The sequence below is a fragment of the Strigops habroptila genome, chromosome 14, assembly GCF_004027225.2.
Source record: "Strigops habroptila isolate Jane chromosome 14, bStrHab1.2.pri, whole genome shotgun sequence".
Lineage (NCBI taxonomy): Eukaryota > Metazoa > Chordata > Aves > Psittaciformes > Psittacidae > Strigops > Strigops habroptila.
In genome coordinates this window covers 8,437,880-8,453,172 of record NC_044290.2, presented here as the reverse complement: position 1 = coordinate 8,453,172, position 15,293 = coordinate 8,437,880, and the positions used below count along the sequence as shown (strand labels likewise).

The following is a 15,293-nucleotide window of genomic DNA, read 5'->3' as shown; positions in this document are numbered from 1 at the left end:
CAAAAGGACTGAAGATGCCCAAAAGGATTCATGCTTGCTCTACGCCTTGTACTATTTATTGAAGCCACCTTCCTCATGCAATCACATTTACAGCCCTGAGCCACAGCACCTTCAGCAAGGCCACGACCCCTCCTCTGCAAGGAGCTGGAGACACCAGCCCTGGAGTCTGCCCTGGCTCTGCTAAAGCCCCAGGCTCTTCAGCACATCTTCTGACCTGCATCCCGTATCCTCATCACAAGCGAACAGGGGTAATGACACTGTTGCTCTTTGCAAAATACCTTGGGATCTACAAACAAGCAATAAGACCTTTATTTAGTAGGTGTTGAAAAGGTGAAGATTAAGAGCAACTGAAATGTTTCAGAAGTATGGAGGAGGGTTTGTTTATCTAGCATTTTCCCCGAAGTTTCCTCCTGCATGCTAAGCCCTACAGGCACAGACTTAGATGCAATAAAGCCCTGACTGCTGTTACGGAATTGCACCAACTGGTAAAAGTCTGATCCAGGAGGGAAAGAGAGGCATGGAACATGCAGTGGATCCCTGAAGTAGGGATTTTCTGGGAGGAAAGGAAGAAACAGCTCTTGCCCAGCCCTACCTCCTAATCAGCGTATCTTTTTCAGAGGTCTTGGAGAAGTGTCTGCTTCAGCAAGTTTTGATAGCAGGAAAATCTCACTGGTATTAAAAAAATTAACATAGGAAAGTAAAGGTCAAGATGCTCATGAAAGACCCCCTTTTTATTCCCTGTAGGTAACACCACACATTTGCTTTTTCTAATAATAGCAGCCTAGGTGCTCTTTAAAAAAAGTCCATTAGCAATTAAATGTGCAGTGTCATCTCTAAAGGCTGAAGGCTCACTCCTCTTTCCCATCACTTTCTGGCAACATAACCGTCACACATTGTACTAGAGCACTGATCTACAGCTACAGCACAGACTGCACCGTACCACGCTGGTCAGTACCATGTATTCATTTTCAAAGTGTAATTGCTCTGCTCCTAAACTTTCACTTCTAAGCCCCATTATAAGAAAAGAAATGAGCTTTTGGAGGCAATGACCCACCATAAGCCTGAACACCTGCTTTACATCTTCTGAAATGCCTCACTGCAAGACTTGGAACCCCTCCTGCAAGCTGGTCCTCCCTTCTGCTGATCCCATCCTCGAGCTCAGGGACTGACAGGGACTGAAGAAACAAGAACACGGGTCTGCCAAGCTCCTTTGAGGAGCTCCCTCCCCCTCAGCTGCCCTCTGCTGCTTCCTCACAGCAGGAAAAGCAGAGGCCACATAGCACACCCCATCCCAGGCTGCCAGCCCTGATCTTCTACACATATCTGGCACCTCCTCACAGATCTGCACAAAGTGGACCTTTAGGAAGCACATCTCAGCTGTTCTTCTGAGTACATGGCTACATCAGCTGCTTATTGATGCTTTTAAGCGCTCCAGGTGCCCCTGCAATGAGTGCTAATGATCACTGTCTCAGCAAGATGTACTGAAACTAGGCCCTATGACCACCCTGTGACTGTTTTCTGTAGGTAGAAACTACATGCTTAGCTATTAAGCTTTAAGAGCTTAGGGTTGGGGAATCACTACACCCCTAGTAATGCAGTGTTCCCAGGGAGAGCAACACCTCTGATGGGCAGCACAGAAATCCTACAAAGCATGTGACTTGGATAGCACTTCTTCAGCCTTCAGTGCGACTGTCACGATTATACACTTAAAGTCTTCCTTCTGTGGCTTAAATTACCAGTAGAAGAAAACAGACAAAGCACCTTTGAAACAACTACTCCAGGTTAAGGAAGATAGTACAAGAAGTCAGAATTGGGGCATGTTGCTACTAAACACTACACAGGCATCCACACCTTACTGACTAAAGCACTAAGATATTTAAAACTGTAATTGCTCAGCGATCACAGTTTCTTACAGGACCATACTTTCAATGGTGCCATCCAGGTGACAGACCACACCTAAGGAAATTAAACTCCTAAACAAAAAAAAAAAAAAAAAAAAGAAAAAAGAAAAGAAAAATGAAAGGCTGATTGCACAGCCTAACATCTCAAATTATTCCTTCACAATTCAGGTACCTACAGTACTTCATGTACCAAATTCGAGATTGGCAAGAACAAATGTTATTCAGGTAGCCTTTAAAGAGCCAACTTGATTTTAAACAGTATGTTAAAGATTAGGAGACACTTCTATCCTGAGTCATTTGTTTCCAATGTACATGCTATCAGCCGAAACCTCTACGAGAATGAAGTTCTGACGACATGAATATGAATCACTGTTCTCATTCTGCTAGGCAGTTCCAGTCTTTGTTGGCTGACTTAAAAGAGATGAAGTTGCTGCTTATGATCTTGGAAAATTCACATAAAAAAAACCCCAAAACAACAAAACCAATGAATGTTAAAACAGCACCACCACAACATAGCTGCGGGTAGCTTTAAAGCAGTAAGTACTTTGCACTTTATCTAATCGGATGCTCAAGATAACTCCAAGTGCTTCACAGGCAGTCAGCCAGACGCTTGTATAGCAACTGTTGAATATTCAGCAACAGTTTGCTCTATAGAAGCACCTGCTGCCCAAAGATCCAAGGCCACTTCACACAAACTGATGAATTCCCTTCCTCAAAAGAGGCAATTGTGTGGCTGTATTGAAGCCAGATGAGTAAGCAGAGCCTGCCTTTGCCCAGCCACCCCAAATAGAAGCAGGAGCTAGAAGACAGCGATTCCCATGGATTCCTTCTGATCCTTGTGGGGCAGGAAGCAGCGTCAGCATTAGATGGTTATGGGAACACAGCTCTGCCTTGCCCTGCAGTGACCTGGCTGGGCTTTCCCAGGTTGGAAGCAATCACTAAAATACCCACACATAAAGCAGCTGAAAGCTAGCAACTTGGCTGACGGACAGGCTACATGACATGCCTACATCAATACATTCATGCTGAAGAGCAAGCCCAGTTAAAATTTGCTCCCATCACAGCCAGACCACCAGCACCCCTGACATTTAGACAACCTCCCAGTATTCCAGAAGAGACAGGGAAGAAAAAAAGGACCCAAGTTTCCCACCACAGGGCAATTTGATTAGTAAGAGGTGGAACAATCACACACAACCAGAAACAAGAAATGCCACATGCACATCAGCCATGGCACTTCCCTCACCAGGATCAAGGCCCTAACTTGCACTCATCCAAAAAGCTCAATCTGCTAGCTGTGGGACAGATGCAATTCTGTCCCTGCACCCTCCCCATCCAGTCTCCTCCCAGCAAAAGTGCAGGAAACGTCACCTCACCAAAACTGAAAGGGAAGGGGTGCCATGTGGAGGCATGCCATGCTTGGCAGTCTCAAATGAAGTGTTACTTACTGTTGCACATCCATCCTCAAGAAAACCCAGGCGCTCTCATCTTTATGCAGCCACTGCATTGGAAGGCAAGTATTCTCGTAATTACTGGGTAATAAAGAAGGGTGTGAAGCGTTTGTCATCAATGTGTTTTAGAAACATGCCACTCCTCTACAAACGTTTGCATATTTACATCAAGTGAGCTACGGTTAAAGATCAGATTCTCCCCCAACATGTTTCCGTTCCTTTTCAGCTGTCAGGCAGAGGTGGGGAGATGCTGCTCTACCCTTTGATCTGACTGGGAATGGGAGAAACCCTGTAAGGGGAAAATGCAGAAGCATCAAGTGAGACCACACCTCTGCATCTGTGTCCATGAGGAAGCTGAGTGAGCTCGGCTGAGCCCAAGGCAGAGCAGGGGCTGCTGCACGCAGCAATGCGGCTGGCAGGTAGGTTGATGGGGGAGGAAGGAAGTCATAGAAACTGCTTCCACCTCCTGCTGCAGCATGCAAGACCAAGTCTCTCCGCATAGCTGGAGTTTAAAGTCTGAGTTCGAGATGACTGTGCAGAGCATGGTTATTTTACTAAGCTGTCCAAATAAGAAGCTGGTTTACAGCTGTAAGTTAGTTTGTTCAATGCAATAGCTTCCTCTGACTGTTTAGTTACTCAAACCTCATATTTGAAGCGCAGTTTAAGGCAATGCTTCACACACTGCTGCTGTGGGTATTGGAAGGGACTTCTAGGGGCAAGTTTATTCCTAAGATCCACGTCTATAATTGAGTGCTGGACAGCATCTTGGAAAGCTGGTGAGGAGTCCTCAGGCAGAGGGTGAGCTATGCCTGTGCTGCAGTGCACTGCCAGTCATGTTTCCTTCCCCCAAGACAACATTTGTATCTGACACAATCGTGCAATTCAAGGACAACAGGTCCTGACTGAAAGACCAAGCTTTGGCTTCCGGGCTGCTCACACTGAACCACACGAGCAGAGGGCACAGAGGTTCTGAAAGGCTGCTTTGTGCTCTGGATAGGAAGTTCAAAGTGACGTGCCTTTTCCAAGGCAGAGGAGAAAGGCAGCGTAAAGCCTGGAGCCAGCAAGGGAGCGGCAGGAGTCGGGAGTGTTTACACTCTGCTACCTGTCACTCTAATTGGCCATAATAGACATGCCAGACCTCATCATGCACAGAGGCTAGATCCAAGCGCTCCTTTTCACAGGTCATTGTTTATGCTCTGAAAGTTTTAACATTAAAAGACTTTAGCAGACTGCTAATTTGATCCTCTAAAGAAAGCAGAAAGAGGAGGGGGAAAAGAAAGGTTCTTTCCCATCACTTTGAAGTTGTGTCCTGTTACTCCCTGGGCTGCTTCCCACTACTATCACATACATACATGGGTATGATGTGCTATCATACCCACCACTGGAGGCTCAAAGCAAGGAGCAGCAGAAGAGAACATCCTAGCCTGAGCGTTAGCAACAAGTATATTCCCTTCACCTTCAGCATGGGCAGGCCCAGCACATCAACCACTTGAATTCAGGGTAAAACCCACCAGACTGTTTGGAACTTTGTTCCAACACTGAGCTGCAAGACACTTTCCATTCTCTTTCACATACCGAGAAGAAGAGGTGCAAAGTGGCACCATGCTGGTATATCATGAGGGTGTCACAAATGTCACTCCCAAGGTGTCCACTCCAATAAGAGCAGGAACTAATTACATGAAAAAGTCTCTGCTAACAGTGCAAAATGCTTTTGACTGTGCAAGCTGCCAGACCTCTGTGGACTGGTACCACAGCCCTTCCCATACAGTGAACTGCCCACAGCAGGTACCTGCCACCCCCTTCCCAGGGCAGGGCACCCACATCAGGCAGCTGCATGTTGAAATGAGCTGTGGTCAGCTCGGCATCACAAGTGTGGCATGCAAAGGGGTGCTGCAGCTCTTGGTTTAAAAAAGCTGGTATACAACCAATGAAAATTATTTGCCTAAGAAGATCTGCACAGCAGATAACAAATGTGACATAATTAACCCTCTTGAGAAGCCTTTGCCTTGAGATGAGACAACCTCTTGCTATTTTTAAAGTCAGAACAGCATTTACAGGAGGAAACCAGAAAATGGCAAACTCTCACCAGGGATCCTTTCCTGGGACTGCCCCTGTTAAGCCAGCCCCACTGGGCAATGGGGCCCGTGAAGGCAGCGCTGCTACATCACGGGAAGTGGCATTTACTGTCATGTTGGTGTGGTTGATGACAAATTATGAAGACCGCACCATAGAGCCAACCACAGGCCAGATGTCACCGTGTTCCTCACGCACAGGAAACACAGAGCTGCAGTTCATAGTTACGGGCACTGCAAAGATACCCCGGTATGGATCAGCCTTAGGACCAAGGTAAGGTCAGATTATTTTGAAGCAACACTACAACCTGGTCTAGTGGAAGGTGTCCCTGTCTATGGCAGAGCAGTTAGAACTAGGTTATCTTTAAGGTCCCTTCCAACTCAAACCATTCTGTGATTCTATACCATGTCAAAGAGAGCTGGAGGCTGCTTGCAAAGGAATGCCTTTATTTTAAGCCTAAAGCATAGTCCACTATGCTTCTCAGTTCAGCTCCTTAATTAAGCAAGTCTGTAAGTTACAAGATGCTCTTTGCAACCGGTGCTTGCTGCTCAGGAGGCAGCTGAGCTCACATACTAACTTGTTTTCTTTGACAAGCCTCAAGGTCACCCAGGCAGGTACTCAGTAAATAGCAAAAACTTGCATCATTCTTGCCCACGGGTGCTGCAGGCACATGCACGAAGAGCTCCTTGAGCAAACTTAGAGCTGCTCCAGCCTGAGGCTGGGTGAAGAGGAGGGTACTCCTGGTACTACCAGAGTAACACTAGGCACAAACAGCGTGAAGAACACAAAGCAGCTGTTCCAGGCAGGAACAGCTCTAAGCTAATTGTTCACAGGAACCCTGGTCAAACTCCCTTCCCCCTAAGAATTTGGAAGCTATAATACTTGCATTTCTTCTCTATGCTACTGCAAGCGAGGCCTCCAGCAAACACAAGAAAATAAAAGACATTTAAAGAGAGGCAAAGAAAATAAGATTTTTGCCTCACAAATCATATTTGTGTCTTCCCACCCACCCGGGTTAGATTACACTGCAGCCTCCAGAGGGGAGGCATGATTGGAGAATGGGAGCAATTTCAGACCCCGAGAGGTAGAGAAACATCTAGAGTTTCCCCAGCACGGTAAGAAATCCAGCCATGCTTGATGAGGAGTAGTTTATGTTGGCAAGCAGAGGGAAAGTATTAAGGATGTGGCTTAGCTCTAGTTTATATGGAAACACTTCCCAGAGCTCATTGGTCACACTGAATGCAGACAAGCCTATAAACTAATTTACTTTGTGTTTAAGAAATACTGAAGTAGCTCTGAAGAGCTCTTCATTAGGAGGAGGAAGGAGCTCCAGGACCTTGGCTGCTCTTCAGCTGGTGGTGGGGAAAACCACAGGTTAAGGCATCTCTGCTGCAGGAATAACTGGAATTGCAGCCTTTATCCAGCAAAGTCTGCAAGCACTGATTTTTAGAAATTTTCACTGTCTCTATCTATTTATAAAAGGCATTTGATTTATTTTTTTAAAGAAAGGCTCTCACATACCTGCTCTTTTATTGTCTTACAATGAAGTGCACGCACTTAATTGTAGAAGGGCTGCCAAGCACATTATAGTGCTTGACACATGACAAACGGAGATTAAGGACCCAGTGATCATAAACTCTGGCACAGCCAACAAACCATGTTTTTCACTTATATGGTAAAATACAAAACATGGCTTATTTTAGAGTTCACAGCTATGTGTAGGCAGGAGATATTTCTACCCTTAAACGTGCACAGACAAAACACATAGGGACCAAGTAGAAATCACTTATAACAACGTTAATGTGCACACTAAAAACAAGAATCAAAGCAGAGCCATATCCAGAGACCCCCTACTAACAACCAGAGGTATTAGCCACAACACAGTGCCCAAAGCACTCTTTTATGTTGTCAGGAAGCACTTACAGAGCCTGTCTTATGGTCAGTGCAGCAATCCTCCTAAATGACTACAGAAAGAACAAAAGGAGTTACACTATTACGCTGCAATTCAGAACTTAAGGCGTCAGCTACCCAAAAAAAGGCAAGCATCTGAGCATATTAATGTTTGGATAACGGTTAGTTCAGCAGCAACCCATGATTAGTTTTATAAGCATTAAAAATATTGCACTAGGATGCTTATTTAAAAGACTGAAAGGGTTAAGATCAAGGTGTGCTCAACACATGTAACAGGACTGGTTAATCAATAACTGAAGCAAAGCTATTCCATTCTCCTCGCTATTTTGGCATGGTAAGTGTTGTGTTCTGTTTTGCAGCCTTTGCCCATGCTGCAGATCCCCCAAGCACCGTGGAGGTGAGAGCCCTCACAAGGCAACCACAGCTGAGAAACATCTGCACATCAGGTGGCTTCTGGGAGACTCGCTGCTGGGTGCAGCAATTCTTCAAAGTTAAACGAAACCCATTAAGAGATGTCTTAAAACTGCTCAAAGGCTACCACATCTAGCACTGGGAACAGCTCAGGCTCCTCATCTTGGGCAGATGTTGCCAAGCAGTCAGTAGAAATTGCACTGTCTTCTTCTGTACCCAGTTGTCTGAATAATATATCCCCTTCCCCTAATATTAGAAAGGGCCATATGCAGAAAAATCACTTGCATCGCAAACAAGTTCACACTTCACTCGTTACTGAGAACAGAGAAATGATTAGGGAATGGCAATCAAGTCCCATCATTGGGGAGCAACCCCACAATTCAGCACACCATCTGACTGGAATAGGGCTATTTTGAACATGAGCAGCCATAAAAGCACATCAAAAGGGATTGAAAGAATCACAAATTATACTGGCATAAGGGCTTGAATACAGGTACCATGAAGTCCCACTTCAGGGAGCCTATTCTGAATCCATTTTAGAAGTGTTCGCTCATCTGTCCCTCCTCCTCCTTATCACAAGTAGTTAAATCAGACAAGCAACACGAGGATAAATTGTCATCTGTGCCCCCAAAGCCACTAACCTTATAAATCTGCCAGAAATAATGAAGATTATTGCTACTATCAACACAGCAACGTTAAACTGCCACCCAGAAATCAGCACTAGCACGGCACAGAGCGAGGATGGCGTTCGCCTGCCCCGGGTCATTTCTGCATAAGAGAAAAGCACAAGTTGTGTCCTTTTCAGGGACACAGCAAACAACTCCAGACCACGAACTGTTAATATCTCGACCACTGAAAGCTTCAGAAGAAGATCTCTGCTGCAAACTGCCTTTTGATACTGCCAAGAACGTATAACACAGGCCCATCAGAACCCAATTCACCAGAAGCAGGACCACTCCACTGATCACATCAGGGTGACATGGGTCCCACATAAGAGCTGCTGTTAGAGAACAGACTGTGTGACAGCAAATCATTTCTTCCTGGCTACGTCACCAGCGCCCCACAGCCAGCAAATGCATTCAGAACCCCAGCTGGGTATTAAAACCACACAACAATAAGTAATAGCAATCGAAACACATCACCAGTGCCACACAAGATAATTGCTGAACACACCCCCTGCTTGCATTCGACCTTAAAAAGTAGTCTTTGCTCCTCCGAGCCTGTTCAAGATTTAAAGCCGAGAGATACTTGGGCATCTCCAGGTGCTCCATGAGGCTCAGCTAGGCAAGACGACTCTCTCTTTCCTCCCCAACACCCCCATAGAAGCCGAATTTGCCTTTTCCCCACGCAAAAGCATTACCAGAGCCCTCCAAGCAACACCAAGCCCAACCCCTCAGCCTACACAACCCCGGCGCGAACAACCCCTCCCTCGGCAAACAAGCAACACCAAACCCAGCGCCCTTTCGCTATACCGGCGCAGTGGGGAGGTTTCAGAGGTGCTTTTCACCCGCATCGCACCGGGGGGAGCGGCTTCACGGATCTCACTTCCCTCACGCCGCAGCCCCGACGCGGGGATCCCGCTCTGCCGAACGGGCAGAGCGGGATCCCCGCGTCGGGGCTGCGGCGTGGAAGACCCCAACACCAGCGCAAAGGTTCCCCCCTCTCACCACACACGAAGGTACCGGCTGGCTCCCGCCTGCTGCTCCCGTACCTGCCCCGGCGCCGTGTCCCCACAGCCCGGCCCTGCCCCTCATGAAGGGGGCGGTGGGCGGAGCCACGTCGCCGTTGGGCGGGAACGGGTGGCGGCGCGCGCGTGTGCCGCCCCGCGGTTGCTAAGCGACGCTATGGTGTGGGGGGGTAATGGGGGGGTGTTAGGCCCTTGGTACTGGGGGGTCATTGGGAAGAAATGTGGATTAAACGACGAATAATTATATATATGGATAATATAGATATCACTGTGAGGGTGGTTGTTCACTGTGAGAAGGCGCCGGGGAGACCTTAGAGCAGCTTCAAGTGCATAAAAGGGTTGACAAGAAAGCTGGAGAGGGGCTTTGGACAAGGGCTTCTAGTGACAGAACAAGGGGGAATGGCTTTAAGATGATGGGAGACTGAGATGAGCTCTTAGGCAGAAGTTCTTTCCTGTGAGGGTGCTGAGGTGCTGGCACAGGGTGCCCAGAGAAGCTGTGGCTGCCCCATCCCTGGCAGTGTTCAAGGCCAGGTTGGACACAGGGGCTTGGAGCAACCTGCTCTAGTGGAAGGTGTCCCTGCCCATGGCAGGGGCTTGGAACTGGATGAGCTTTAAGGTCTCTTCCAACCTAAACCATGAATGAAATGAAATTAATGAAATGGAAGGAAAAGTGGTGGGAGGTCAACAAGAAAGTAGAGACTGAAGAGGGGTGGGAGGCCAAAAAGGGGTTGGAGGGCCCCAAGAGCAGCGGGAATATCAGGTCCCAGATGGGGACAGTCTCTGAGGACACCAGGTTTCACTGGGATGACCTGGGGTGCCCTCATTCCTACAACGGGGTGATGATTAACCGCATGTACGGCCTCCCCATGTTGATGGTGCCAGCCTAAAACACCCTCAGAGTGCTACAGAGCAAACCAGACCCTGTTAGGAAGGGATGTCTGTTTTGTCCTTGATTTTAATCCCTTTAGTTACAAGATAAAGGAAAGCAAAACAAAAAGGCTGAGAACACTCACACTGCCTTCCTTAATTTAAATTCACTTCACTTCTTAGAAGTTGTGTAACTTCCTTTTTCGTAATGCCTTGTAAGAATCGTGTTTACTGTGCTGTCTGTGCTAATAAAGAAAAGATTAAAGACATAAGATCTGTTTCTGTGGCTTTGCAGTAGAGGAGTCAAAGGCAGAGGTTGGCATTCAAGCAAATGTTTTCTGCAGAACTCCTGCCCAGGAGCCAAACCCTGCCCTTACTGACTATCAGTTTTCTCTGGAGTGTTACAGAGGGAAGGAAACACCAGAGGATAAGGAAATTATAAGAAAACAAACCAAAGTGGGCAGTGACAAGCCCACCAGCTCATACTTCACTCAAACCAGCTCAACGTTGCATGTCCCAGGTCTTGCCTGAGCCTGTTCTCAGTTTCATCAGCCAGAGACTTCTAAGTATAAAATACTGTTGTTCAAAAAGCAAAAAAAAAAAAAAAGAAATCCATAAGCCTCAATTCTTCTATAGAAAGCTTAAAGCAATTCACTGAACTTGACCCTTTACCCAGTTCATTGAAAGAAAATGAAAAGAATTCCATCTCTGCTGAACGGAGAAGCATGGGAAGGGCGGGGGGTGCCTTAGGTTTAGTGTAATAAAGTGCAAGAGCAGCAGATGAAAGCAACGTGCACCTTCAGCCAACGCACCCTGCTCTCCTCACGTGTGTGAGGGGTCCCTTGGAGTCAGTGGGGCAGGTCCCTGCAGACCCTGGGCTCCTGTGGCAGCACCACAGCTCCAGAGCCTTCGTGTTCAGGAGCTCTGCCAGGAAGCTGAGCAGAAGCTGATAACGAACAGCGTAACAGGGATCAAACCCACCTCCCAGACATCCTCCTATTCACTAACCTGAATTAACAGGAAAGCAATTTTTACTAGACAGATCTGGGGACAGACAACTTCACTGCTCACTGAATAGGACACTTCTAAAACCCGCATTTCTTTTCAGTATTCATTTTGAAAGAGACAGTTGTGTATCGGGGGTTCATTGCAGAAGAAATAACAATCATACATAAAATAATCACTTGCACGGTACAGTTTTTAATGGTTTCCTGAAAGATGCAAGTAGGAAGCGTTTGTATTGTTACACAGATCAGGCACAATTACAGCACATTGTAAATGGTTCCTGATACTTGCAGGATGATTAGCCAACACTTTCAATAGCTTGTGGTGAGCAAAGTGTAAAATAGATGTTTGACAGATAAAGCAGCAACAGTCAAAACGGATATTATAATAGAGATGTTAAGAACATAAGTATAACTGTTTGTTTCACCTGCTGAATGTATTACTGAGTATGCTACTCAGGACTGTGCCATTTATTAAACAGTAATAATTGAGAAGGCATAAATGTCTCATTGATAGAAGCGTTCCTCAGTAAAGGTCCTAGAAAATGTACAGGTTTTAGGCAATCACTTCTTATTAAGGAATGGCTGCATAAAAACTTTATTAAGTAATAACTGTAGCAATAATACATGTCCATTTCTCACTTCATTAAAGCTAAGCCTTAAGTGGAGATTGTTATGGGCTGGCTTTGATCTCCACTGAGACCAAACCCTTATTTTTCATGTTTTTCATGGTAAAGTGATAATTTCCTGTGTAATATGACTTATGATTTGTTTCCTACAAAGAGAAAAGCTGAGCACGCTGTCATATCTGAGGGATGGCAGGTGATCATCACTGCCTTCTCCTGGAGGAATGAGTGTATCTGGAGTGACACAGACCTTTAGCTGCTTCATGTGTAAGAGCAGCAGAGGTGAGGAGGAAGGGCTGCGCACCTGTGCATAGTGCCCAGATAGCAGCTTCTGCTTGGTAAGACTGGCAGCTGCAACTCAAATGAGTCAGCGCCACAGAAGGAGATGTTGCATGATCTGTTTTTCCCATGTGAGATTGGAGGGCTATCCTCTCATGACTGCAGGCAGCTGAGGAATCCGTGCAGGTCAGTAATAGCTCAGGTGACCACAGACATTGAAACATGTTCCAGGCTTCATGCACAGTTTGCATGAATGGGATCTGCACACCGAGAGCCTCGTGAGCATTTTTTTTTCTGCCTCGATCAACAGAAGACTTTCTGCTTTCCAAAGGAAAGCTGAACAATGGAAGGTGGGCTCCTACAGTACTGTAACAGCTGGCCTCTGGAAAAGGCAGGGCATTCCCTCACACTCAGTTTCCATCTTAATTCATCTTGGTTTTTCCTAAATCCTGTCTGCCATACACCTACTTGTACATAGTGGTATTTGTAAAGTATGTGTACTCTTAAGTCCTGTCCAGAGTTTGAGGCTAGGATAGAGACTACTAGCTTTCAGCTAATGGAGAGTAGACTTTTAACCCCATTACCACAGGAAAGAAAAGAGATGGCTACTCTGGCAAAAGGATGGTTGGTACTGCCAGATCCCACAGATGAATGATGCTAAGCATCCTGAAAAAGGTGCTTGCAGAAGCATGCCAGAGGAGATCTGGGCCAAATACTCATATTTGGGTGCTTAGGGGCAGAACGCTAAGTACATAGCTGGGTGCCTACATCACAATCACTGCTGACTCCTTCCCTCTGAGGGTGCTGAGGCGCTGGCACAGGGTGCCCAGAGAAGCTGTGGCTGCCCCATCCCTGGCAGTGTTCACGGCCAGGTTGGACACAGGGGCTTGGAGCAACCTGCTCTAGTGGAAGGTGTCCCTGCCCGTGGCAGGGGCTTGGAACTGGATGAGCTTTAAGGTCCCTTCCAACACAAACCAATCTGTAGATTCTATGACTTGCTGTAGCAGCCAGAGTGCCTGCCTAAACCAGGGGCTCCTAGCCAGGGAACACCAAGCAGGGTATGTTGTTAAAAGGGTTTTTGGCAGGACAACTAGCTGATCTTGTACAAAGCACTGCAATTTCTTCTGCAGCAATTCTGAACAAAGGCTGGCACCTCCTCTGCTGTTCCAGAGGCAGAATCCTTCCTCTGAATCTCACTAAGGCATCGCTCACAGGCTAGTCACCCTAATGACAAGAAACTGGAGCTGAAATGTGAAGAACAGAGACTAATTAATAATGAAGATAATGAGATCACCAGAATGTATATACCAAACCCGCATCTTCATTATCTCATGAAAACTGGCAACTCCAATCCTGCTACAAAGGCCTTTAATCATGCTCTCTCTGATGAATATTGGTGGCTACTTTGCACAGATACTTACGTACAAATACCTTTTGGGTGGGTTTTCCCCCTACAATAATAGCTGGCCACGTCACTGCTGCACGTTACTGCTCTGCTTCAAAATGAGATAGCGCAGACTACTAATTACAGCTGGTCTCATCTTCATCTTGTCTACTCTCATCTTACTTTGGAGTGCCTCCTTTGAAGCAAATGCAGTGAGACTGGTGTGAATTACTACAGTATTATTATGAATCCCTTTTATTATGACAGAACAAACCAAGAATGATCCCTAATTAAACTAGTTTCTGCAGAAACACAGGGAGCACATAGTCCCTGCCCCAAAGATCTTACAATCAGAACAGACTGAGGTAGGAAAAGAGGACAGATGGAATGCAGAATGAATTCTCAGATTACAATTTGTTCCCGTGGCTTGTCTGAAGGGGAGGTCAGGAGGAGGCTAAGACAGGATGAACAGAGGAAAAGTGTGGAGCTGCTGAGGGAAGCATCAGGCTGCATTTACAGCTGATAGAGCCTTTCCAGAGTATTCTGCAGTTTCCTCCCCATCCCTGCATCCCTGGACAGGGTGAGGAGGTCAGCTCTAAACTACAGCTGCACGGGAACATTGCTCTGGGGGGAGCAGGCTCAGCTCAACCCCTGCTCCCACCCCCCAAAAACAAGACCCAAAGTGTCTGCAGGGAGGCTTATTTTAGCAAGTAAGGAAGCAGCTCTTTCACCTCTCCACCATAGAGTAGGGTAGACCATGGGGGTTTGCTCTCCCCATGGTCCCCTTTAACATTAATAAGAGCAGAGTGCTGGCTTGTGTACTATCCTCAGGAATACAGCAGGCAGCCTGGCAGATCAAACAGCACGGGCCAGATGAAGGGTTCACAACAGAAGGTCTGAGCGCTGAAGGCAGGATGGGGCTGGCTGAGAGCCCATTAGCATCAACTCCTTGGGCCTATAATGAAGTTGGACCTAACTCTATGGTGTGCAATTATAGCACAAAGACATTACAGGGGACTTTACCCACTGCCCTCTCTACAGATGAGCTACTTGCAACCTCTTTGCCATCAGTAGGGTTACATTTTGGTTGCTTAATGAGGCTGCATTTGGAAAGACTTTCTGTGTTCCTCTCTAAAAGCCTGAGGGACAGTAAGTCAAGAACTGCGAATCCAAAGGTCAGATAATGGAGCAGGATATGCACCCAGCTCTGAAAAGCAGTTTCTTTTTTGCTCATCACTGCAATGGTACCATTAGGTTTTACATATCAAGCTCTGAACGTGCCTCATAATATAGTAACTGTGAATCCGCAATTAAAAGCACCTTTGTCAAGAACATGCCAGGCACACAATCTGTTCTATTTGGCCTTCGTCAAAATGGCCAATAATAAAAAAATAAGATAAAACAACAGGTTATATGAGCAAATTCGAGTGAAAAACATGTAGCTTGTCCTTGAGAAATGGGCTGGGAGAACCATGCAGATGGAGGGCAGGGACACATTCACTCTGCAGATAAGTGCACAGAAGACAGCAAGGAAAGCATGAGCATCCCTCAACCACCTCAGAGCTTCAACGAAGGTGGAGCCAAGCAGCAACTCCATATTGCACCAAAAAGACACAAACACATTTCCTCAGCTCTCTGCTGGGACACATTAATGTGGCTCCTCTGTGGCTGCAGGGTCAGTTTGCTTTATTGGCTGGTTTAC

At 46.5% G+C, this 15,293-nt stretch overlaps 1 protein-coding gene across 8 annotated transcripts in view; it reads right to left on the bottom strand.

The window, feature by feature from the left end:
- The window catches only part of RAB11FIP4 (RAB11 family interacting protein 4), a 117,589-nt gene that overhangs the window by 20,082 nt on the left and 82,214 nt on the right, over positions 1-15,293 (bottom strand). Inside the window, exon 1 of one of the 8 annotated variants that reach the window (XM_030506642.1) lies at positions 9,456-9,517. The exons of 4 other annotated variants lie outside the window; for them this stretch is intronic. Coding sequence is in view for 1 of the 4 variants with exons in the window: in XM_030506636.1 (XP_030362496.1) it covers positions 9,412-9,498 (87 nt within the window). In the remaining 3 variants the exon portion in view is untranslated. Of the gene's footprint in view, positions 1-592; positions 613-9,411; positions 9,518-15,293 lie in introns of those variants that run through there. 3 more of the 8 variants (XM_030506636.1, XM_030506638.1, XM_030506639.1) reach the window with 3 other exon arrangements.